Source organism: Somniosus microcephalus, chromosome 9 (assembly GCF_052327205.1).
Source record: "Somniosus microcephalus isolate GS21.2 chromosome 9, FLI_Smic_1.0, whole genome shotgun sequence".
Lineage (NCBI taxonomy): Eukaryota > Metazoa > Chordata > Chondrichthyes > Squaliformes > Somniosidae > Somniosus > Somniosus microcephalus.
This window is the reverse complement of record NC_140995.1, coordinates 206,682,626-206,709,050: the sequence shown is the minus strand read 5'-3', so window position 1 is coordinate 206,709,050 and position 26,425 is coordinate 206,682,626. Positions and strand designations below refer to the sequence as shown.

At 45.4% G+C, this 26,425-nt stretch overlaps 1 protein-coding gene across 5 annotated transcripts in view; it reads right to left on the bottom strand.

The window, feature by feature from the left end:
• The window catches only part of LOC147112978 (uncharacterized), a 97,972-nt gene that overhangs the window by 14,225 nt on the left and 57,322 nt on the right, over nt 1–26,425 (bottom strand). For 3 of the 5 annotated variants that reach the window (XM_085997813.1, XM_085997815.1, XM_085997814.1), the window contains one exon: nt 562–728. In XM_085997813.1, coding sequence (XP_085853939.1) covers nt 562–728 — 167 coding nt within the window. Of the gene's footprint in view, nt 1–561; nt 729–4,473; nt 4,676–19,982; nt 20,206–26,425 lie in introns of those variants that run through there. The other 2 variants (XR_015079607.1, XR_015079608.1) reach the window with 2 other exon arrangements.

Sequence of the window (26,425 nt, the reverse complement as noted above, 5' to 3'; positions counted from 1 at the left end):
AAGGACAATTAGGGATGGGCAATAAATGCTGGCCTTGCCAGCGATGTCCACATCCCAGGAACAAATTTTAAAAAAAAATGATGACCATTGACATCTAAATTACACTTCTGGCAGGCAAAATTAATTTAAACATGATCACTGTTCATCAGAAGCTGTACAGATAAAAATCCTGCACCTGTAAAAGTCAAAGTCCTTCTGGCTCTCCCATGTGGCTTCTATTTTACCTGCCCCTTTACCATTACTGTTGCCTTTAAGACCCAGGCAGTGTCTGTATTTCCTTTTCTCTCTGGCCCTGCACCCAATAATGTGCCTCTATGTGGGCTAAGTGTGTAGCAGTTATATGTAAATTAGGCCCCACAGGAAGTTTGGGTGCTAAGATTGTGCTCCTGGCGCAGTGCGATTCTGTTGTATTTTGCCAAATTGCTCCTGGACAGTGCCAGGTGAGGAATAATGGACCTTATATGTTTTGTTACATGAAAATGGGAGAGCAAAAATATTTTATGCTGGCAATGTGGAAAACACAAACAGTAATTATGTGATAAATATAATCATCTACCATACCTCAATGTTATACTGGCTGTAAAGGACATTCTGGATGATCTCTGCTTGCTCATAATTTGCATATCCATCTTTCAGTAGACATTTTGGGAGTTGAACACATGCCATAGAGCCAAACATTTCTCTTGGGGCCAGCAGTCCAGTTTTCCAGCGGTTTACTAGTAAATCCACTGAGCAAAGACAAAGAGATTACTTGGATATTTTAATATTAAATGCAAATCAGTTCTATTTCTATGTACACAAAAAGAGATAGAAATATAAACAAGCACTTATGCACAATAAACAAAGGGAAAACATACTACAGTATAATATAAATATACACATACACTAGAAGAAAAATCATTACAGATTCCTTGTCATCATTTCCATCCTGAACCTTCCACTACAAAAGAAGGGAAGATTGAACTAAATATGGAGTTTAATTTTACACAATCTGAACATCTGAGCTGCAGGTTTTAATTAGGCTCCACAGGAAGTTTGGGCACCATTGTGCTCAAATTGCTCCTGGACAATGCCAGGGAGGGAATAATGGGGGAGAAATTCGGTATAGTCCTGTCTGGGGCGCTAAAACTTTAAAAGTTGAAAAATTAGCGCCAGGCGCTAATCATTCTCGCCTTCCGCGAAATTCAGTTTTAGCGCTCCAAGAGGGAAGTGGAGCGCTAAATCAAGCGCTAAACACTTCTCTTAGGGCGCTAAAGTCTGAGAGCGGGGCGGTAGCGGCAGAGCGCTAAACAATTTTGAGCGCATTGTGAACGGCACTCTTTCATCACAGAGGCTGCTTCCCTCGCTTAAAGGGAAGGGCCAATGATGCTGCACAAGCTAGTTGTCGTCAGTTCTGTTTTGCAAGGCGACCTGGGCGACTGCCATTGCAGCCCCAAACACACTCACAAAGTGGAGGGCTTGGACATCTTGCACCAATGAAAAATTAAAAACTTTGCACAGGCACCAGACTGGTGCAAATAATAAAGGCTGCATTAGCTGACAAGCATTCCCTTTAATTACCGCTCCCGAAGTGGCCAGCCGAGTTCACAACGCCTCCTCTTGTTGGCGTTGTCGGCGTGAGGCGATAAAGCAAGGGGTACGAGTGAATTTTTCATCCGGGGCGATAACGAGGCGCTGCGCACTTTATGACATCATGATCTGCAAGGCACTAGAGGCCCAGGCGCTAAGAATTAGCGCCAGCGCTAAACCGGCACTGAAGTTTGTGGGCGTCGCTGCATTTGCTGTGCCCCCGCCAGGTGCTAACATACCAAATTTCTAGCCCAATATGTTTTGTTACATGAAAGTGGGAGAGCAGAAACATTTTATGCTGGCAATGTGGAAAACACAAACAGGAATTGTGTGACAAATTATCATCTACCATACCTCAATGTTATAGTGGCTCAATTTATTCACATCTTTAGTAGCTGGTTCAGTATTTCTGTATCAATAATTCAGTGACTGTCAGAAGCTCAGTTGATACAGCAGTGAGCCAACTGCTTAACAAGGTTGCTCACTAATTGACATAGCCATTTTTACTGATGCAAATAATTGTTCTATTGCACAACTTTCACCAGTGATGCAGGTCACCAAATTCCTATCGTGATTAGCCCCATTTTGTAACACAATGACTTGCTACCCAGTTTTCAGTCATAGATGGGTTTCTGAAAAAAAGTGGCGGGCGGTTAAGTACACATGCATTTATTTGTCTATGACTCACTCTTACCAGATGTCAACAGGTGATAAAAAGTTCCAAATAATGCAAGAGCACATGGGCCTGCATTTCATCTGGTTACAAAACAGAAGGAATATTTACAGCAGCGCAAAAAGTGAGTGCTCCTGGCTCAAGGACAAAAGGCAGCATTACCCAGTTTGAATTCATCTGCCATCTGCCCCCCGCAAGAAGTTACAATTCTAGAAAGATGGCATGCAAGACCTTGTCCGGCTGTGCCAAACCCATCAGTTTTCCCTTCTTCAAAGTAAAGCTACAGATTAGCAACACAATAGAGTTTTCTTATTTCAATTGTTTCAGAATTTAAAACATTGTTTCTGACACTGACAAAGCAGTGGCACAATTCTCTGATATGTTAACATGCTGTGCGACAGACTCAAGCTCATGCCTGGAGCTCCCTACATGGTGATTTCTGATTTCAGTCATACTGCTGGGGACACTATCTGAATACTAGCTACCTAGGGCTGCTCTTGTGTACAATCTTCTCATGACAGGGACAAAAGTGGCATTGGCAGCTATTTTGAGCCTATCACTTTTGCAGTCAGCTACTGCTGAAGTGGGTCTCTGGGGTCTGACATGCACCAGGACTGAAGAGGTTAGAAATGCCAGAGGACCGTTAGAAGCCATTTTATTTGTCAAGACAAACCACTATTGTGTGCTAGCATGGCATGTTCTTTATTTTGCATTATTACACAAAAATAAGTTGTACAGTTTGAATTAAGTGAACATGGTCGTAACGGCTATTCTGCATTTTCACCTTACTGTGAAATAAAGCAACTTAATGATTTATATCTCGCTTTTTCATCAAGTGTTTGCTTGGTCCACCTTTAGAGAGAATGTTGCAAAATAAATTAATACTAGGTCAGGCAACAAGATGTACTATTGTATTTTTAATGAATTCTTGGGACATAGATGTCGCTAGCAAGGCCAGCATTTATTGCCCAACCTTAGCTGCTCTTGAGAAGGTGGTAGTGAGCCACCTTCTTGAACTGCAGCAGCTCATGTGGTGAAGGTATTTCTACAGCGCTATTAGGTAAGGAGTTCCATGATTTAGATCCAACTATGATGAAGGAACGATGATATATGTCCAAGAAAGGATGGTGTGTATGACTTGGAGGGGAATTTGGAGGTGACGATGTTTCCATGCGCCTGCTTCCCTTGTCCATCTAGGTGGTAGAAGTCGCCGGTTTGGGAGGTGCTGTCAAAGAAGCCTTGGGGAGTTGCTGCAATTCATCCTGTAGACAGTACACACTGCAGCCACGGTGCGCTGGTGGTGGAGGGAGTGGATGTTTAAGGTGGTGGATGGGCTGCCTATCAATCGGACTGCTTTGTCCTGGATGGTATTGAGGTTCTTAGGTGTTGTTGCAGCTCCTCCCATCCAGGTAAGTGGATGGTATTCCATCACACTCTTGACTTGTGCCTTGTAGGTGGTGGAAAAGCTTTTGGGGAGTCAAGAGAATACACAGCCTCTGACTGCTCTAGGACCCACGGCACTTATATGGCTGGTCCAGTTGAATTTCCGGTCTATTATGACCCCCAGGATGTTGATGGTGGTGGATTCGGCAATGGTAATGCCACTGAATGACTCTTGCTGACACTTGTGTGCCGCGAATGTTACTAGCCACTTATCAGCTTAAGCCTGGATGTTGTCAAGGTCTTGCTGCATGCGGGCATGGACTGCTTCGTTATCCGAGAAATTGTGAATGGAATTGAACACTGTGCAATCATCAGCAAACAGCCCCACTTCTAACTTTATGATGGAGGGAAGGTTATTGATGAAGCAGCTGGTCTATGCTAGGTTGTAAGGTCAGGCTATTATATAAGCAGATTTATGGTAGTGCAGTTACTCCCACAAAAATAAAACGCTCAGACCACTTACAGAAGCGACTGGTGTCACGGTTTTTATGGCAAACCCAGGGCATATTGAAATCACAAAAATGAAGATATATTGCACCTAACACCATTGGGGAGTATGTTACAAAAAACACAAAACAAATAATTTTGTTAGGGAGTTGCGCTAGTATCCATTCTAACTCAGCTGGCCATGCTTCCCTTGAGATAAACTGAAGAGACAGATATGATAGTGAGCTTACCACTTCTCCCTGTTGGGTTCCCATGAACTGGTAGGTGGCAAACACAATTGCATATACACCAAAAAGGTTGTTTCTTTCTGCCATTTTCCCTTTCTGTAACTGCAGCCTTACCTCTCATCGTAGTTTTGTTTCTTTCTCTTGGCTATCTCTTTTCTCCTCTATTGGCAATTCTTTTTCTTTCCTTTTGCCGTCCACCATCCTTTTTCTCTCTTTTTGTTATCTTCTTTTCTCTATCTTTGTCTCTCTCTTTCTCTTTGCTATCTTTCTCTTCTTCCCTCCCCTGTGCCTTGCTGCCCATTAGACGGCAAGCATGCTACTCCCAAGAACCAGCAAGATAGAGAAAAAAATGAAAAAATATCTTTCTATAAAATAAAATCATACCAAGACAAATGGCCAATTATAAAGACATTTAAAAAGGGAAGGTGATATGAGAGCTTAGCAATCTAAAAAGTCATGAATTTTATAATGCTCTTTGAATGATCATCACAAGTTTTTGTGCTCTAGCGGCTGATAATACTGCAGTTTCAGATTGTATTTCTCATGGTTAAACGAGTAATCTCTGGTTGACTCCCTGAAGGACTAAGGAATGCCTAGATACAACCAGCCTAATGTTGCAATGATATCAGTATTTCACAAGGCAGTTACAACTGAGCTTTTCCCCCTGAAGTCCTTTAGTAACTTACAAAATACCTCCCATTGTTAATTTCTTTCCTGATGCTGCACAAATTGTCAAGTATGTGTTTTAAAAGAAAAAAACTTGCATTTATAAAGTGCCTTTCATGACTTCAGAACATCGCAAAGTGCTTCACGGCTAATGAAGTCGTTCTGAAGTGTAGTCACTGTTGTATCTAGGAGAACACAGCAGCCAATTTGTGCAGGGCAGTGTCACGGACAGTAATGATAAAAATAACTAGATAAACTGTTTTAGTAGTGTGGATTAAGGGATAAATGTTGGCCAGGAGACCAAGAGAACACTCTTGTTCTTCTTCAAATACTTCTGTGGGATGTTTCACGTTCACCTTCTTCTTCTTCTTTCGTATGGTATTAGCAAAGCAAATCAAATGTCAATATCTAAGTCAGATATCCAGACCTAAGCTCCCAGTGTAACAGCGTGGATATCATGTAGGCTGTCTGCGAATTTCCTCTGAGGGCAGTGCTCAATGATGTACTCCAGGGTCTGATTAGGAGCTCCACAGTCGCATGATGGGGATGCTATAATCTTCCTGAAAGGTTGGTTTAACATCTCATCTGAAAGACGGCACGTCCAACAGTACTGTACTCCCTCAGTACTCCACTGAAGTATCAGGCTCTATTATTGTGGTAAACCACTGTTATTGTTGTTCACCGTTGTTGTTGTTGTTGCACACTGTTGTATCTAGGCATGCCTCAGCATGCCTCTGCTGGCTCCGCCCCTGGCTCCACCCACAGGCCCGGGTATAAAGGTGACTGCTCTGCAGCCCCCTGCCTTCTTGGAAACCAGTCAACCACAAGAGGCATGCTCTGTTCTTTGTTAATAAAAGCCTTTTAGTTACTCTCCTAACTCTCCGTCTTTTATGAGTAATTGATAGTGCATCAATTTTATTAACAAAAACAAAATGTCGGCACCAAACGCTGAGCAGCAGGAAACGACAGCACCAAACGCTGAGCAGCAGGCGCTGCAGCAAACGATGGCACCAAACGCTGAGCAGCAGGCGCTGCTGCATGCCCTCAGACCAACATGCCTGGACCTAGACCCTCAAGAGGCGGGTTCGTCTACCAAGTTCGCACAATGGCTGCGTTGCTTCGAAGCTTACCTGGAAGCCTCAGCCGTGACACTAGATGGAAACAAACTAAAAATCCTGGCCTCCAAGGTGGGCCACCAAGTCTACACGCTCATCCAGGACGCGACTACCTACACGGCGGCTATCGATCTGCTAAAAGGACAATACACACGCCCGGTAAATACGGTTTATGCCAGACACCTCCTGAGATCCCGCAAACAGCAGTCCGGGGAATCGTTGGAGGCATTCCTACGGGCACTACAGATACTCGGCCGAGCCTGTGATTGTAAAGAGGTATCGGCCGTGACACATGCGGAGGGACTTATCCGAGACGCTTTCGTTGCGGGCCTCAAATCCGACTACTCCCGGCAGAGACTGCTGGAGAAGGGCGAAATCGACCTGAAGAAGGCAGTGTCCCTCGCGCTCTCGCTAGACGCGGCCCACCGGAATATGGACGCATTCTCCCCTAACCGCTCCGCACCGTGGACGCCGCAACCTTGGGTCATGGGACCCCCGGCACCAACTGCTGCAGCGATGTCCAAGGGCCCGAAATGTTACTTTTGTGGCCAGGCAAAACACCCCAGAGCACGCTGCCCGGCGAAAAACGCTACCTGCTCTGGCTGCGGGAAGAAAGGACACTACGTCAGCGCCTGCAAAGGTAAAACCGCTAACGCAAGCAGCGCCGCGTGTGAACCGCGGGGGCAGCCATATTGTCCGCCATCTTGGACACCTCCAGCCGCGTGGGGATCAGGATCATGGGCGCAGCCATTTTGTCCGCCATCTTGGATGCCTCCAACTCCAATCGCGGGTGACCCGGACTCAACCACCGCCTCGTCTGACGACCACAGCGACTCGCTCGACCATACGCTGGCCTCCGTGACGCTGGACCAATCTCTCCCTCACCAACTGTCCAGGTCCATGATGGACATTACGGTAAACGGCCGCGCCACTACCTGCCTTTTCGACAGCGGGAGCACGGAGAGCTTTATCCACCCCGACACGGTGCGCGGTTACTCTCTCCTGGTCCTGCCAACGCGCCATCGGATCTCTATGGCTTCCAAATCCCATTCAGCAGACGTCGGTGGCTACTGTGTAGTGACCCTTTCAGTAAGGGGCACAGAATACAAAAATTTTAAACTTCTTGTCCTGCCCCATCTCTGCGCTGCCGTTCTACTGGGGTTGGATTTTCAGTGCCACCTTAAAAGTGTCACATTAGTGTACGGCGGACCCCTCCCCCCACTCACAGTCTGCAGCCAGCAGCTTTTAAATCACCCGCCGCGCACCATTTGCAGCCTCTCCACGCTTAAAGTCTTCCCCCCCACCTTGTTCGCTGACCTCACCCGCGACTGTAAGCCCATCGCTACCAAAAGCAGGCGGTACAGTGCCGGGGATAGGAGCTTCATTAAATCCGAAGTAGCAAGACTCCTGAAGGAAGGGATTATTGAGGGTAGCACTAGCCCATGGCGAGCACAAGTGGTGGTAGTGAAGACTGGCGAAAAACAGCGCCTAGTTATTGACTACAGCCAGACGATCAATCGCTACACCCAGTTAGATGCATACCCACTCCCCCGCATATCTGACATGGTCAATTAGATAGCACAATACCGGGTGTTCTCGACGATTGATCTGAAGTCGGCATACCACCAGCTCCCCATCAGGGCTGAGGACCGCCAGTACACAGCTTTTGAAGCTGACGGTCGTCTCTACCACTTCCTCCGAGTCCCCTTCGGCGTCACCAACGGGGTTTCGGTCTTCCAAAGGGAGATGGACCGAATGGTTGACCAGAACGCGCTGCAGGCCACCTTCCCCTATCTAGACGTCACCATCTGCGGCCACGACCAGCAGGACCATGACGTTAACCTAGAGAAATTCCTCCGTACGGCCCAGCGGCTGAATCTAACATACAACAAGGACAAATGTATGTTTTGCACCACGCGCCTCGCCATTCTTGGCTGCGTAGTGGAGAACGGAGTCATCGGCCCCGACCCCGACAGAATGCGCCCCCTTATGGAGCTCCCCCTCCCCCACTGCCAAAAAGCACTGAAGAGATGCCCAGGGTTTTTCTCTTACTATGCTCAGTGGGTGCCCAACTATGCGGACAAAGCCAGACCCCTCATCAAGTCCACCTCCTTCCCCCTGACAGCAGAGGCATGTGCAGCCTTCACTCTCATAAAAAAAGATATTGCGAAGGCCACAATGCACGCAGTGGATGAGTCCATCCCTTTCCAAGTGGAGAGCGACGCATCCGACTTCACCCTAGCTGCAACCCTTAACCAGGCGGGGAGACCCGTGGCCTTTTTCTCAAGGACCCTCCAGGGCCCCGAGATTCGACACTCCTCTGTCGAAAAGGAGGCCCAGGCCATTGTGGAAGCGGTGCGACATTGAGTCATAGAGTTTTACAGCACAGAAAGAGGCCCTTCGGCCCATCGTGTCTGCGCCGCCCATCCATCCCTGTCCAGTCTAATCCCATTTTCCAGCATTTGGTCCATAGCCTTGTATGCAATGGCATTTCAAGTGCTCATCCAAATGCTTCTTGAATGTTGTGAGGGTTCCTGCCTCTACCACCCTTTCAGGCATTGAATTCCACATTCCAACCACCCTCTGGGTGAAAAAGTTCCTCCTCAAATCCCCTCTAAATCTCCTGCCCCTTACCCTGAATCTATGCCCCCTTGTTATTGACCCCCCCACTAAGGGGAAAAGTTCCTCTTTATCTACCCTATCTATGCCCCTCATCATTTTGTACACCTCAATCAGGTCCCCCCTCAGCCTTCTCTGCTCCAAGGAAAACAACCCCAGCCTGTCCAGCCTCTCTTCATAGCTGAGGCGCTCCATCCCAGGTAACATCCTGGTGAATCTTCTCTGCACCCTCTCCAAAGCAATCACATCCTTCCTATAGTGAGGCGACCAGAACTGCACACAGTACTCCAGCTGTGGCCTCACCAGCGTTTTGTACAGCTCCATCATAACCTCCCTGCTCTTATATTCTATGCCTCGGCTAATGAAGGCAAGTATCCCATATGCCATTGGAGGCATTACCTGGCCGGAAAACGATTTACCCTACTCACTGACCAGCGTTCAGTAGCTTTTATGTTTAATAATAATCAGAGGGGCAAAATCAAGAACGACAAGATCTTGAGGTGGAGAATTGAACTCTCCACCTACAATTACGATATCTTGTACCGGCCCGGGAAACTCAATGAGCCCCCAGGTGCCCTATCACGTGGTACATGCGCCAACGCGCAGGTTGATAGACTGCAGACCCTCCACAATGACCTCTGCCACCCGGGGGTCACCAGGTTCTTCCACTTCATCAAATCCCGTAACCTGCCCTACTCCATCGAGGTGGTCAGGACCATGACCAGGAACTGCCAAATCTGCGCCGAGTGCAAACCGCATTTTTATAGGCCAGGCAGAGCAAGCCTGATCAAGGCCACTCGCCCCTTCGAGCGCCTGAGCGTCGATTTTAAAGGGCCCCTCCCCTCCTCTGACCGCAACGTGTACTTCCTCAACATAATTGATGAGTACTCCCGTTTCCCGTTTGCCATCCCGTGCCCAGACATGACCAGTACCACGGTCATTAAATGTCTGAATGGCCTTTTCGCCTTGTTCGGCTTCCCTAGCTATATCCATAGCGACCGGGGCTCATCCTTTATGAGCGACGAACTCCGTCAGTACCTGCTCACGAGAGGTATTGCTACAAGCAGAACCACCAGCTACAACCCCCGGGGGAACGGCCAGGTGGAAAGAGAGAACGCGACGGTTTGGAAGGCCGTCCTCTTAAACTTAAAATCTAAGGGCCTTCCGACATCTCGCTGGCAGGAGGTCCTCCCTGCGGTGCTCCACTCCATTCGGTCACTGCTTTGTACGGCCACCAATGCCACCCCCCATGAAAAAATTTTCACTTTCCCCAGGAAGTCCACATCGGGGACCTCGCTACCGACATGGCTGACGTCTCCAGGACCCGTCCTACTGCGGAAGCACGTGAGGTCCCATAAAACGGACCCCCTGGTCGAGAGGGTGAGCCTCCTCCACGCCAACCCCCAGTATGCGTACGTGGCGTACCCGGACGGGCGGGAGGACACAGTCTCCATACGAGACCTCGCACCTTCGGGTGCCCCTGAAACACTACCATTGCGGGAGGACACAGTCTCCATACGAGACCTCGCACCTTCGGGTGCCCCTGAAACACTACCATTGCCATCCACCACTACCCACAACCCAACCCCGGTAGACGGCATGCCGCAGCCCCAGGACCCGTCATTGACCACCCAACCACTCAATGAGACGCCAGATTCAACGTTGGATGCTGCACCATCACCGCCGCCACCACGACGATCAGGACGGCATACAAGGCCACCTGATAGACTTACTTACACGAACCTTTAGTACACTTCACCCCGCCGGACTCAATTTTAAACAAGGGGTGAATGTGGTAAACCACTGTTATTGTTCTTCACCGTTGTTGTTGTTGTTGCACACTGTTGTATCTAGGCATGCCTCAGCATGCCTCTGCTGGCTCCGCCCCTGGCTCCACCCACAGGCCCAGGTATAAAGGTGACTGCTCTGCAGCCCCCTGCCTTCTTGGAAACCAGTCAATCACAAGAGGCATGCTCTGTTCTTTGTTAATAAAAGCCTTTTAGTTACTCTCCTAACTCTCCGTCTTTTATGAGTAATTGATAGCGCATCAATTATGTGCTCAAATTTCTGGAGTGGGGCTTGCCAAATATCATTAGCAATGAACTATTGGATCTTCAGTCTGGAATTTATTGAGATAAGCGGCAGCTTTTCCTCTGATTGAATTCAAACTATTTGAGAAATATTAAGGGGAAAAAAACATTAGTGGGAGTGGTATATAGACCTCCCAACAGTAAGGCGGAGGTTGGGGATGGCATTAAAAGGGAAATTAAAGAAGCGTGCAATAAGGGCACAGCAGTCATCATGGGTGACTTTAATCTACATATAGATTGGGCCAACCAAATTAGTAACAATACTGTGGAGGAGGAATTCCTGGAGTGTTTACGGGATGGTTTCCTGGACCAATATGTCGAGGAACCAACCAGAGCTCAGGCCATCTTAGACTGGGTATTATGTAACGAGAAAGGATTAATTATCAATCTTGTTGTACGAGGCCGCTTGGGTCGGAGCGATCATAATATGATTGAATTCTTCATTAAGATGGAGAATGAAGTAGTTGACTCAGAGACTAGGGTCCTCAATTTAAATAAAGGAAACTACGATGGTCTGAGGAGCGAGTTGGGTAGGATTGACTGGGAAATGGCACTCAAAGGGTTGACGGTGGATAGGCAATGGCAAACATTCAAAGACTGAATGGATGAGCTACAGAATTTGTTCATCCCAGTTTGGCATAAAAATAAAACAAAAAAGGTGACTCAACCGTGGCTAACAAGAGAAATTAGGGATAGCATAAGATCCAAGGAGAGGACATATAAATTGGCCAGAAAAAGCAATAATCCTGAGGATTGGGAGCAGTTTAGGATTCAACAAAGGAGGACAAAGGGATTAATTAAGAAAGGGAAAATAGAATATGAGAGTAAGCTAGCAGGGAACATAAAAACTGACTGTAAAAGCTTTTATAGATATGTGAAGAGAAAAAGATTGGTGAAGTCAAGTGTAGGTCCCTTGCAGTCAGAATCAGGGGAATTTATAATGGGAAACAAAGAAATGGCAGACCAACTAAATTCATACTTTGGTTCTGTCTTCACAAAGGAGGACACAAATAACCTCCCAGAGATGCCGGGGAACATAGGGTCTGATGAAAGGGTGGAACTGAAAGAAATCAGTATTTGTAGGGAAATGGTGTTAGGAAAATTGATGGGACTGAAGGCCGATAAATCCCCAGGGCCTGATAATCTACATCCCAGGGTACTTAAGGAAGTGGCCCTAGAAATAGTAGATGCATTGCTGGTCATCTTCCAGAATTCGATAGACTCTGGAACAGTACCCATGGATTGGAGGGTAGCTAATGTTACCCCACTATTCAAAAAAGGTGGTAGAGAAAAAGCGGGGAATTATAGACCGGTAAGCCTGACATCGGTAGTGGGGAAAATGCTAGAGTCTATTATAAAAGATGTAATAGCAGAGCACTTGGAAAGCAGCGACAGGATCGGACAAAGTCAACATGGATTTACAAAAGGTAAATCATGCTTGACTAATCTACTGGAATTTTTTGAGGATGTAACTGGTAAAATAGATAAGGGAGAACCAGTGGATGTGTATTTGGACTTTCAGAAGGCTTTCGATAAGGTCCCACATAAGAGATTAGCGTGAAAAATTAAGGCACATGGGATTGGGGGCAAGGTATTGACTTGGATAGAGAACTGGATGGCGGACAGAAAGCAAAGAGTTGGAATAAACGGGTCCTTTTCCGAGTGGCAGGCAGTGACTAGTGGGGTACTGCAAGGATCGGTCCTAGGACCCCAGCTGTTCACAAAATATATTAATGATCTGGACGAGGGAATTGGATGTAATATCTCCAAATTTGCAGACGACACAAAGCTGGGTGGGAGGGTAAGCTGTGAGGAGGATGTCGTGAAACTCCAGTACGATTTGGACAGGTTGGGTGATTGGGCAGAAACATGGCAAATGCACTATAATGTGGATAAATGTGAGGTTATCCACTTTGGTGGCAAAAACAGGAAGGCAGATTATTATTTGAATGGCAATAGATTGGGAGAAGGGGAAGTGCAAAGAGACCTGGGTGTTCTTGTGCACCAGTCGCTGAAGGTAAGCATGCAGGAGCAGCAGGCAGTTAAGAAGGCAAATGGTATGTTGGCCTTCGTAGCAAGAGGGTTCGAGTACAGGAACAAGGATGTCTTGCTACAGTTGTACAGGGCCTTGGTGAGACCGCACCTTGAGTATTGTGTGCAGTTTTGGTTGCCTTACCTGAGGAAGGACGTTCTTGCCATGGAAGGAGTGCAGCGAAGATTCACCAGGCTGATACCTGGGATGGCAGGAATGACGTATGAGGAGAGATTGTGTCGATTGGGCTTATACTCACTGGAGTTTAGAAGATTGAGAGGGGATCTCATCGGAACCTATAAAATTCTGTCAGGCCTGGACAGACTAGATGCAGGAAGGATGTTTCTGATGGCCGGGGAGTCCAGAACCAGGGGTCATAGTCTAAGGACAAGTGGTAAGCCATTTAGGACTGAAATGAGGAGGAATTTCTTCACCCAGAGAGTGGTGAACCTGTGGAATTCTCTGCCACAGAGGGCAGTGGAGGCCAGTTCATTAAATATATTCAAGAAAGAGTTGGATATATTTCTTAAGGCTAAAGGGATCAAGGGATATGGGGAGAAGGCAGGGACAGGGTACTGAATTTGGATGATCAGCCATGATCTCATTGAATGGCGGAGCAGGCTCGAAGGGCCGAATGGCCTACTCCTGCTCCTATCTTCTATGTTTCTATGTTTAGTAACAGAACCTGCTGGTTTATTCCTGGAACCTAAACTTTTTATATATTGGCACCAAATTCCTGGAGGTCCATCATTGGCGCAAATGCAGCAGAATTAAACCCTGTCGACCACAACCCCAAGCCAGAGAGTCCATCCCAAATTTGCATGGCCAGGGAGTATGCATCATCAGCGCCCACCTCGATTTGCCAGCTGGATTGTCTGAACGGTGGCATGTCATTCTGGTGGCAGAGAGGAGGCTGCTGAGGCCCTGAAGAAAATTCTTCTATTCAGATCCTCTGCTCCCAATGGAGCAAGCGGCCCTCTTTGGGAAGGTAAGTGATTCCTTCTGGCATTAATTACCCTTCCCTAGTAAAGGTCTGATGACTCCTAAGGTCCTTTATGAGACTGACATCAGCTGTCAGTTGATAGTGTAATAGGTGGAATTCCCGGGATAGCCCAGGAACTCTCCCTGATGCATCATTTTGGTAAGTAGAACACCCACCCACAGCCTACTTGGAATTTAAAAGGTCCAGTGCTAAGGAGTGGAATCGCGGTGTAACCTGGGTTCTGTCCTACATTCCTAGCCACCTCCACCCCCGGAATGGAAATTGGACTTTCTCCCCTATCCAGCTCCCTCACCCCTTAGGACTGCAGAACGTTGCTGGGAAATGTTCAACAACCTCACTAGGGCTGACAATGGGAATTTTCTCTTTTTCTTCCTTACTCACCATGGGAATCAGCAAACTCTTCAACCTCCTAAAAAAAACACTTCCACAACCAACCATTCATACTACATTATGGTTAAGGGCAGCTCTAACTCTGAATTTTGCTCTTTGGCTACTCTCTTAGCACCAAAACAAGCATGCGCAACCTGAAAACCCCCTTTCTCCACTTTAACAACCTCAAACGCCACATCTCTTCCATCACCTCTCCCATGCTGCTTGGTACACAATACTCATCTGCTAGCCTTACTCTCATTTATTTTATCTTTTTACAGGACAAATAGCACACAATAACCTCCAAAGGCAGGCCACCAGAGGGGGCATCCCATATTCTAACTCCTCATCCCCTTCGAGGACAAGCCATAGAGCTTGTGGGCATTCACTCGGCTTTTGAAATGGGAAGGTCAGCGGAACTGGAGGAAGAGTTTAGAATTACAGAATGAATTGGACAAAATATTTAAGTGGGCAGAACAATGGCAGATGAAATGTGATGCAGAAAAGTGTAAAATGTTGTACATGGGAAGGAAAAATAAACATGTACTTCATGAATGGCATTGAAATAGCTATGGATAAAGCTGAAAGCGACATCGGAGTCTTGATGGATTCCGTTTTAAACATGTTCAACCAATGCAGAGCATCAATCAACAAAGCCAATAGGGTAGTGAATGCTATAGCAAAAGCAGTAGAATATTAATCAGAGGAGGTAATGGTCAAACTTTATAGCGCTATGGTCAGATCATACCTTGAATATTGTGACCTGTTCTGGAAGGAAGCAGGAAACTATAGACCAGTTAGCCTAACATCTGTCGTTGGGAAAATGCTGGAGTCCTTCATTAAGGAAGCAGTAGCAGGGCATTTGGAAAATCATAATGCAGTCAAGCAGAGTCAGCATGGTTTTATGAAAGGGAAATCATGTTTAACAAATTTGCTGGAGTTTTTTGAAGATGTAACGAGCAGGGTGGATAAAGGGGAACCAGTGGATGTGGTGTATTTGGATTTCCAGAAGGCATTCAATAAGGTGCCACATAAAAGGTCACTGCATAAGATAAGAGTGCACGGAGTTGGGGGTAATATATTAGCATGGATAGAGAATTGGCTAACTAACAGAAAGTCGGGATAAATGGGTAATTTTCCGGTTGGAAAACGGTAACTAGTGGGGTGCCACAGGGATCAGTGCTGGGGCCTCAACTATTTACAATCTACATTAATGACTTGGATGAAGGGACCGAGTGTGATGTAGCCAAGTTTGCGGATGATACAAAGATGGGTTGGAAAGCAAGTTGTGCAGAGGACTCAAAGAATCTGCAAAGGGATATAGACAGGCTAAGTGAGTGGGCAAACATTTGGCAGATGGAGTATAATGTGGGAAAGTGCGAGGTTACCCACTTTGGCAGGAAAAATAAAAAAGCAAATGATTATTTAAATGGAGAATACAAAATGCTACAGTTCAGAGGGACCTGGGGGCCCTTGTGCACAAAACAGAAAAAGTTAGCATGCAGGTACAACAAGTAATCAAAAAGGCAAATGGAATGTTGGCCTTTATTGCAAGGGGGTTGGAGTATAAAAGCAGGGAAGTCCTGCTACAATTGTACAGGGTATTGGTGAGACCACACCTTGAGTACTGCGTACAGTTTTGGTCTCCTTATTTAAGGAAGGATATACTTGCATTGGAGGCAGTTCAGAGACGATTCACACAGTTGAATCCTAAGATGAGGGGGTTGACTTATGAAGAAAGGTTGAGCAGGTTGGGCTCTGGAATTTAGAAGAATGAGAGGGGATCTTATTGAAACATATAAGATACTGAGGGGGCTCGACAAGGTAGATGCAGAGAGGATGTTTCCCCTCGTGGGGAAATCTAGAACTCGTAAGCATAGTTTCAGAATAAAGGGTCGCCCTTTTAGAACTGAGATGAGGAGGAATTTCTTCTCTCAGAGGGTCGTAAATTTGTGGAATTCTCTGCCCCAGAGAGCTGTGGAGGCTGGGTCATTAAATACATTTAAGGTGGAGATAGACAGATTTTTTCAAGATAAGGGAGTGAAGGGTTATGGGGAGCGGGCAGGGAAGTTGCTTTGAGCCCAAGATCAGCCATGATCTTATTGAATGGTGGAGCAGGCTTGAGGGGCCAAGTGGCCTATTCCTGCTCCTATTTCTTATGTTCTGGTTGCCATGAAATGAAAGATATATTAAATGGCTGGAGTCAGAGGAGAGCACAGCTACCAGCCTTATCTGTAGTATCAGGGTTGTGTTATCAGGAAAGACTAGAGAATCTTGGGCTTCACAGCTTAGATGTGATTTAAGATGTGATCTTAGAGAGATATATAAGATTGTTAAGATTATAGAAGATGCTGACCTGAAGTAGAACTAGGGGACACATGCTCAAACTAGTAAAAGGTAATTTTAGGATCGTTATCGGGAAATTCTTCTTCACACAAAGTGATCAATGTGTGGAATAAATTTCCAGAAAGAACAGTGAAGATAAAGACCCTGGAATCATTCAAGAAACAATTGGATGTTACAATTCGGGATGGGGGGGTTGCTTTGGGTCTCTCTGGATGGAAGAACTAAGATGAGCCACATGGCCTTCCTGTAATTATCATGTGAGCTTTTGAAATGACCAGTTAATCCTTTTGGTGGTATTTGTTGAGGGATAAATGTTGGCCAGGATGTTGGAAGAACTCATCTGTTCTTCTTCACAAAGTTCCACGGGATCTTTTAAACCTCTGGAATCTGGTTTCCACATTAACCACTATTGCTTTTAGAGAACTGAAATGGTTACATTTTCAATAACTGCACAGCCTAATATTGCTTCACGGTATCAAACTTGGCAGTTAATACAGTAAATGCTCATAAGCAAAAAAAACCATCCTGGTCTTGCAAATGCACAGGCCACAATCCTGGCAGTTAGGCTGGGATCATGACCACCGGTACCCTCCCTTGCTGACCCCATTTGGGTTAGTGTGGTCAGTGGGAGGATATCCCATTTGCATGGAGCTAGTGGGTGCCAATGCCCAATTCTGCGCCACCATGGGTGCCTGCCTGCCACATGCTGCTCCCAGGCCCCTCACCAGAGACCCTATACAGCCCCCTCCTTGGCCCCTGCGTAAGGGGCCCAGGAGTAAAACAATTTGGAAAAAAATGACATCTTTGAGTCTCCAAGTCCCTTCTCTGTGGGGCCTACCTTCACCCAATTTCCTCCAGCTAATAATTGGCCCCCATCACAAACTCCGTACCCTTGCTTCTGATTCCACCCCCTCCACGGCTACTGCCTCAGCGCTGTTTGCAATCTTGGCATCCCATTCTACCCCAAGCTGAGCTTCTAATCTAATAGCCTCTCCAACAGAAAGACAGTCTATCTCCGCCACTGTAACATCAGCTGCCTCTGCTCTACCACAGACAATTTGCCACTGAAACCCTCATCCACACATTTGTTACCTCCACACTCGACTACACATAATTTTCCATTTCCATAATTTGCTACAATTTACAGAGGCACAAAGAGGATGTCTTCCAGATTGCAGACAGAAGGGCACTTTTGACAGATTATGACTTTGAGAAATAAAATTTCACCCACCAATCAATGATATTACAGTAACAGTAAATTTTAACAGGTGGAAATAAAAACATTGAATCAGAGTTCACTGACAATCACAATGCTTACAACTGGATGATGCTAAACCAACAAAGGAAAAGAGTTCCACAGGTGAAAGAGTTCTACACCTGCTGGTATAACAATTTACAACCTTACAACATGTATTCCTAGGCAAAAAGATAAAGGCCCTGCAATTCCATGGATGTTCTCCCAGTGACCTGTCATAACTCTGGCAGGAGACAGGAACAGCCCTCCAGGGAAACGACGTAAACAATCATTCTCAGGGGCAAAATGTCCAATTATTGAGGACTGTAAACATGCTTGGAACTTTATTGAGGCAAAGATTTCCTCAAGCAGCTCTGCAAGAACTGTTGAAAGTTGTCAATTTGAGGGTACAGTAGTGTAGTAGTTCTGTTACTGGACCAGTAATCCAGAGGTCTCGACTAATAATCCAGAGAATATAAATTCAAATCCTACCATAGCAGTTTGTGAATTTGAACTCAATTTTAAAAATCTGGAAATAAAAAGCTGGCATCAGTAAAAATAACCATGAAGCTGTCAGACTGTCACAAAAATCCAACTGGTTCACTAATGTCCTTCAGTGAAGGAAACCTGCCATTCTTATCTGGTCTGGCCTATATGTGCCCCCAGTCCTACAGCAACGTGGTTGACTCTTAACTGCCCTCTGAAGTGGCCTAGCAAGACACTCAGTTGTGTCAAACTGCTACAACGAATAACAAGAATAAAACAAATCACTCAGCTGCGACCTAGGCATTGAATCAGGATACGATGAAGGCACACCCAGCCCATTTGGTCCTGCAAAGTCCTTCTCACTAACAACTGGGGAGATACATCCCACAGACTAGTCAAGCAACAGGCAGGCATAGTCATACTCACAGAATCATATCCATCAGACAACATTGCATACTCCTCCATTTCCCAGGCCTCACACTGCCAATGTCTGATTGTTTGCTGTCCACCTTGTCCTACGCCCACATAATCCTTCCCAGGGAGGAGTGCCAGCAGCCCACATTATTCTTGTGGAACCTGGAGCCAGAAAAACAATTTTAAACTTACCTTTTTGGTGCCTCTTCTGCTGTACCACCCAATGCATGGCACACTCTGTGCCCAATTGTCTGTCAAAATTGCAATCGGGGTCCTTTAAACATCATTGGACACAAATTTGTAGATTAGAAGGGCCTACCAACTGAAATTAGTGAGCGCTCTGGACACCCAGAGAAAGCCCCCTTTTGCAGGTGGCAGTGGTCGGAGTGCTGGCATAAACTGGGCGGGCTACCCCCGCCTCATTTATGCCAGGTTGCCCAAGTTAAAATCTACCCCAGGATTTTCAGTAGTGGCGTTCATCCCCCAGTTTAATTTTTCTGGCACTGGTTATGCAGTCTTTTCCTTTGCAGAGAGAGTATGTTAAAGGAATATGAGTGGTATGGCTACTTCTATGAGTGCATGTATCCCACGATGATGAGAGCTGCAGGTGCATTATCCCTTTAAATCAAATGTCCTTCAAGACTTGTAGAAGCCCTTATGTGTGTACATAGAACAATAGTAAGTTAAGATTGTGCTTCACTGTTTCCAGAGGTTTCCCCTTGCATAAATCAGCTTCCCTGGTTCCCATGTTATGACATAGAAAGAACATGAGAAGTAAGGTGAGTGAAGCCTCCATCATTGATATAGAATGTACATTAGGAACAGTGCCTTGACTTACGTTGACTACCCTTGTGAGGTCATTGAACCTCTTCCTTCACTGTGTGGCAGTTTTTGAGGTGATGGAGGTTGCCTGACTGTTTCAGCAACCTCCTTCCATATGACCTGAAACGCCCTCTTACGTATCTGAGAATCTGAGAGCACTTCCTGATGCTGATCCCCTTGAGGCTGCTGCTTTCTCTGTTAGTATCTCCTGCTCTGGAAAAGGTCATGTACCCCTTTAATTAGCTGCTGCATTTTAAACACTTCAGCACCATTCTATTTCCCTCCATCTCAGGAGTGATAACCCAATGAGATGCGATATTATTGCTCATAACCCACTCCGTATAACAGATTAAGAACACCAGAGGAAAATGCAATGGGTTAGCGACGGAGTCATGTTGGTGAGCGGAAGTTCTGTCTCGCTGCTAACCTGTCAATGGAAAGAGAATTCTGGTCCTAATCTCTCCTTTCTTGGCTCAGTGTCCGATTTCCATATGCTTATTTTGTGAAGCACCTTGGGATGTTAAAGGCACAACATGTCCTCGTCTGAGCTCTCGGGAAACGTAAAAGATCTCATCCTATGGCACTATTTCGAAGAAGAGCAGAGGTGTTCTTCCCAGTGTCCTGAGCAATATTTATCCCTCAATCAACACCTAAAAACATATTATCTGGTCATTATCAAATTGCTGTTAGTGGAACCTTGCTGTGCGCAAATTGGCTGCTACATTTCATATATTACAATAGTGACTACACTTCAAAAAAGTACTTCATTGGCTATGAAGTGCTTTAGGATATCCTGAGGTTGTGAAAGGTACTTTATAAATGCAAGTCTTTCTTCTTTCTTTAACATAAATGGAATTTGCTGTTGTTGTACGGAGGTGACCAGATTTAATTTTGGCTCACAATTAGTACAATGTGTCAAAATGCCCAATAGCCTGACTGACAATTATGCTGGTAGATTCTTCAGAAGCACCCCAATAACAACATATCATGGTTTATTTGATTTTGAATGAAAAAAGGCATACCAGGGTGATCATCAGCCAACAAAGCCTAATTGGCTGCACCCACGATGTTACTAACCATTTTTGTAGGCATTGTTGCACTTACTTGGCCATAGTTGTGGGGAAATTTCCTCACAGGATCCAGACCAGCAAAGCCAGATGCACAGAAGTGCCATCTGCTGAAAGGACACCTGCTAGGAACATGCACCATAGGGACTGGCACAAGTGACAGAGCCAGTCACTTGCAGCCTCAAGCCTGCACATGAGGCTTCCGTTCCCTTTACAGTGTCAGCTGTGGCTCAGTGGGTAGCACACTCAGCTCTGAGTCAGAAGGTTGTGGATTCAAGTCCCACTCCAGGGACTTGAGCACATAAAGCTAGGCTGACACTCCAGTGCAGTGCTGAGGGAGCACTGTTGGAGGTGCCGTCTTTCAGATGAGACATTAAACCGAGGCCCCGTCTGCTCTCTCAGGTGAACGTAAAAGATCCCATGGCACTATTTCAAAGAAGAGCAGGGGAGTTATCCCCGGTGTCCTGGCCACTATTTATCCCTCAACCAACATAATAAAAACAGATTATCTGGTCATTATCACATTGCTATTTGTGGGATCTTGCAGTGTGCAAATTGGCTGCCGCATTTCCCACATTACAACAGTGACTCCACTTCAAAAAGTACTTCATTGGCTGTAAAGCACTTTGAAACGTCCGGTGGTCGTGAAAGGTGCTATATAAATGCAAGTCTTTCTTTTTTTCTTACTTTTGCCTGTCACATCTTAATGCCTTGATCCTTCAGCCTTGGCAAAGGCTACTAATGAGTTGAGACATCTTTTGAGCTTTTCTAGAATTACATAGATTTACATAGAATTTACAGCACAAAAGCAGGCCATATGGCTCAAATGTTTATGCTTCACACGAGCCTCCTCCCACCCTACTTCATCTAACCCTTTCTGCATTTCCTTCTATTTCTTTCTCCCTCGTGTACTTATCTAGCTTCCCCTTAAAGGCATCTCTGCCTAGTTTATGACTAGTTTAGCAATTATCGTCCCCCCTGTCAATCTTAAATGTCTCGATATCTTTTCTGATCTCTTCTTCTAATGTCATGTCCACCCTATTAATCTCCCTGGTGAATTCTGAGGCAAAGTAATTATTTAATATTTCTGCCATTTCGCTGTATTACTGTACCTGTGAGCTTATCTAGTGCATCCCTTAGTGGTCCTATCCCTATCCTGATTTTTATTTCCTTACTAGTCTGTAGAATCCTGTAATATTTCTTTTTATATTCCTTGATAATTTAATTTCATAGTTCTTCTTTGTCTTCCTAATTGTTTTTTTTACTTCTTTCCTAACCTCTTTGTATTCACTATTGTCATCCTCTCTTTTATCTTAGGGGGAAAAATTTGGCTGCTTTGCGCCTCCCGTTGGTGCCCTAAGAGGACGCTAACGGGGGGCGCAAAGCAACTAGCGCCGGGGGGCGGCACCGCCAAAACCTCCTGCGAAATTCAGCGGGAGGTTAGCGGCGGTGCTGCGCCACCGGTGATGACATCATCACCGTGCACAGCACCCCGCTCGCGCCCTGGCCGCGATCTTCGGTAGCGCCCCCTGACTTACTGCCAGACGCTATGTCCGACAGGGTCAGGGGGGCCTACCTGCGGGCGGGGCGGCGCTACTTAAAGGCGAGGTGCTAGGTGGCCATTTTTGTTGCTGGCCACCTGCCAGCACCTGCCTCCGCTGCCGTCCCCGGTCTCCTGACCCGCCCATCCGCGGAGTGCCGGCTGCGCTCCATGAGCCCAGCACTTCTCTTCAGTGCCGGGCTCTTTTGCCAGCGCTCCGATCCCCGGTGGCCCAACTGGGCCCCGGGTCACACTGCGCAAGGCCCCTCCCTTTTAAGAAGGGGAGGAAGGCCTGCAATACCACGGTGCGACGTGCTGCGATATTCCCTCGCAGCGTCCCAAGAGGAAGGCAGGGTGCTTTCAGTAGCGCCCTGCTTCCCTCTTGGGGCACTACCACTCAATTTCGGCCGCAGGGGTGCTAATTTCTCCGGGGCACTAAAAGTAGCGCCCCGGTGAAAAGAGCGCCCCCAACTTTTCCCCCTTAATGTATGCCTTTTTCTTTAATTTTGCCCTTATCTCTTTATTAATCCATGGTGTTTCATTATCGGCTAGCTTGTTCTTGTTGTTTAGCGATATAAATTTCTCCTGAACTCTAATGATCACCGTTTTAAAATATTTCCCACTGCTGTTCTATCTCTTTGTCAATATTTTTTTCCAGTTTATCTTTCCTAGTTCCATTCTCATTCCCTCAAAATTTGTTTTTTTTTCAATCTATTACTTTAGTCTTTGTCTTACTTATGTCTTTCTCATATCCTACAATCTGGAGGGCCTCCTGGCTCCTGTGGGTAGAGGGCCTATCTTGCAGTGTTGACTCCCCTGCACAAAGCTGGAGTGCTGCATGCAAGACCCTGGGTGCCCCTTCCCTGGCTTGCTGAGCCATTTGTGTTAGTGCTGGGGCAGTTTTCCCATTTGTTAAAGAAAGGGAAAATGGAATATGAGCACAAACTAGCGAAAAATATAAAAATGGATTGTAAAAGCTTCTATAGGTATGTGAAAAGGAAAAGACTGGCAAAGGTAAATGTAGGTCCTTTACAGTCAGAGATGGGAGAATTTATCATGGGGAATGAGGAAATGGCAGAGAAATTAAATAAATACTTTGTTTCTGTCTTCACGGAGGAAGACACAAAAACTTCCCAGAAATACGAGAAAACCAAGAATGTGGCGAGAATGAGGAACTTAAAGAAATTATTATTAGTAAAAAAAACAGTACTAGCAAAATTAATGGGACTAAAAGTCGATAAATCCCAAGGACCGGATGACCTACATCCTAGGGTTTTGAAAGAGGTGGCCATTGGGATAGTGGACGCATTGGTTGTCATCTTCCAAAATGCTATAGATTCTGGAACGGTGCCTGCAGATTGGAGGATAGCAAATGTAACCCTGCTATTTAAGAAAGGAGGGAGAGAGAAAACGGGGAACTACAGACCTGTTAGCCTCACATCAGTAGTTGGGAAACTGCTGGAATCTATTATAAAGGATGCAACAACTGGGCACTTAGAAACTAATAGTAAGATTGGGCAGAGTCAACATGAATTTATGAAAGGGAAATCCTGTTTAACAAACCTATTGGAGTTCTTTGAGAATGTAACTAGTGGAGTAGACAAAGACAAAGATGTGGTGTATTTGGATGTTCAGAAGGCCTTCGATAAGGTCCCACACAAGAGGTTGGTGAACAAAATTAGGACACATGGAATTGGGGGTAATATACTAGCATGGATTGAGAATTGGTTAACAGACAGAAAACAAAGAGTAGGGATAAACAGGTCTTTTTCAGGATGGCAGGCTCTGACTAGTGGGGTACCACAAGGATCGGTGCTTGGGCCCCAGCTATTCACAATCTATATCAATGATTTGGATGAGGGGACTAAATGTAACATTTCCAAATTTGCTGGTGATACAAAGCTAGGTGGCAGTGTTAGTTGCGAAGAGGATGTAAAGAGGCTTCAAGGGGATCTCGACAGGCTCAGCGAGTGGGCGAGAACATGGCAGATGGAATATAACGTGGATAAATGTGAAGTTATCCACTTTGGTAGAAAAAACAGATAGGCAGAGTATTTCCTAAATGGTGAAAGATTGGGGAATGCAGATGCTCAAAGCGACCTGGGTGTCCTTGTACATGAGTCACTGAAAGTGAATGTGCAGGTGCAGCAAGCCATTAGGAAGGCAAATGGTATGCTTGCCTTCATTACAAGAGGATTTGAGTACAGGAGTAAAGAAGTCTTACTCCAATTATATAGGGCCTTGGTGAGACCACACCTGGAGTACTGTGTACAATTTTGGTCTCCTTACCTAAGGAAGGATATACTTGCCATGGAGGGAGTGCAACGAAGGTTCACAAGATTGATTCCTGGGATGGCGAGACTGTCGTATGAGAAGAGACTGAGTAAACTAGGCCTGTATTCTCTTGAATTCAGAAGAATGAGAGGGGTTCTCATGGAAGCATACAAAATTATTACAGGGCTTGATAGGGTGGATGCTGGGAGAATGTTTCCCTTGGCTGGGGAGTCTAGAACCAGGGGCCACAGCCTCAGGATAAAGGGTAGGCTATTCAGGACTGACATGAGAAGAAATTTCTTCACACAGATGGTGGTGAATCTTTGGAATTCTCTACCCCAGAGGGCTGTGGAGGCTCAGTCATTGGGTATATTCAAAACAGAAGTCGACAGATTTCTGACTAGTAAGGGCATCAAGGGATATGGCGATAGGGCCGGTGAATGGAGTTGAGGCAGATCAGCCATGATCTCGTTGAATGGCGGAGCAGGCTCGAAAGGCCGAATGGCCTACTCCTGCTCCTATTTCTTATGTTCTTATGTTGAGGTTAGTAAGGCAATTCAGCTTTAAAAGCTGAATATTCACATTTGGGACTTCTTCTTAATGTTAAATATTTTTTAAAAGACAGAAAGGGCTGAAAACTGCATTGTTTCACTTCATTTTAATTTGTGTTGCTTCAGTGTGCATGGCCCTTTGTCTTTTATTAATTTCATAGATTTGCTTACATATTTCTTCCTCCATTTCCTTTCCAATATTAGGTGGTCTGTAGACTACCCCTATTAACGTGACTGATCCTTTCTTATCTCAATCCATATGGATTCTGTTTCTATCTTAATGTTAGTCATGTTAGCTAGCCTTTTTTCTACTGCCACTATGTTATCTCTAATTAGTAAAGCTACCCCATCCCCTTCTTCCTTTCATATCCTTTCTAAGTATGTTATAACCTGCAATATTTAATTGCCAGTCCTGTTCTTTATGTGGTCATGTTTCAGTTATCCCTACTACATCTGGTTCCTCGCCACAAATTATTGCCTATGATTCTCCTGTTTTGTTTCAGATACTGTGCACATTATTGTACAGGCAATTTTATTTGTTTTTATTAATCGTTGCTCTCACTTTATTTTTAACAGTCATTTTATACTTATGTGTTCTACAACTGTATCTGTTCCCTGACAGTTTATATTACCCTTATTCCATACCTTTACTCTCATCTCCTATTATGTTATTTCCACCAGCTCCCTCCCCCCTCCATCTTACTAGTTTAAAGTATTGTCCACTGTCCTATTTATCCTTTCCGCTAGGAATTATAAAGGCATTCAGAATTTTTGTCCCACCATTCTGAGACTCCCCTTTGATTATTCCCATCTTTTACATACAAATTTCTTCTCTAGTGTGCTCTCTACACCTGCTCCAGTTTGCATCTGCCGCTTTGAATAAAGATGCAAATCAGCTGACCCAGGAAATGTGAGTACTAGTAACACATTACAGTACCACTGAGACAGAATTAGCAGCATCTTTAAATGTTCACATAAAACTTACCGTACAAGAGCAAAATTGGCCCCTATAAATTTAAGTTTTCACATCAAAAGCAGATAGTCTAATTTTAGCAAATAAATGTTACACTATTATAATACCAGAACCGTTATAGCTCATACTGAAATTTGTTGATTGCTATACCAGATGTATATAAACAGCTCTACTCCTGATTTTCCAGCCTTACACGAGCTAACTAGTTGTACTTTGAATTTAAGGACCACTAAAGTTCACCATTTTTAAATTAGTAGTCTCAATTAGGTGGTTAGAAAGCAGTAATCCTAATCTTGGATTGGGTCGTGATATGGGCACTACAATATGCCTCGGTGCTCCCTTGTTAGCGAACAGAAAATTGACCAAGGTTCCTGCTCCTAACCACTATCCAGTAACCCATTAAAATAAAGAGAAAAATACTGAAAATACTGGAAATCTGAAATTAAAAAAATACTCAAAATACAC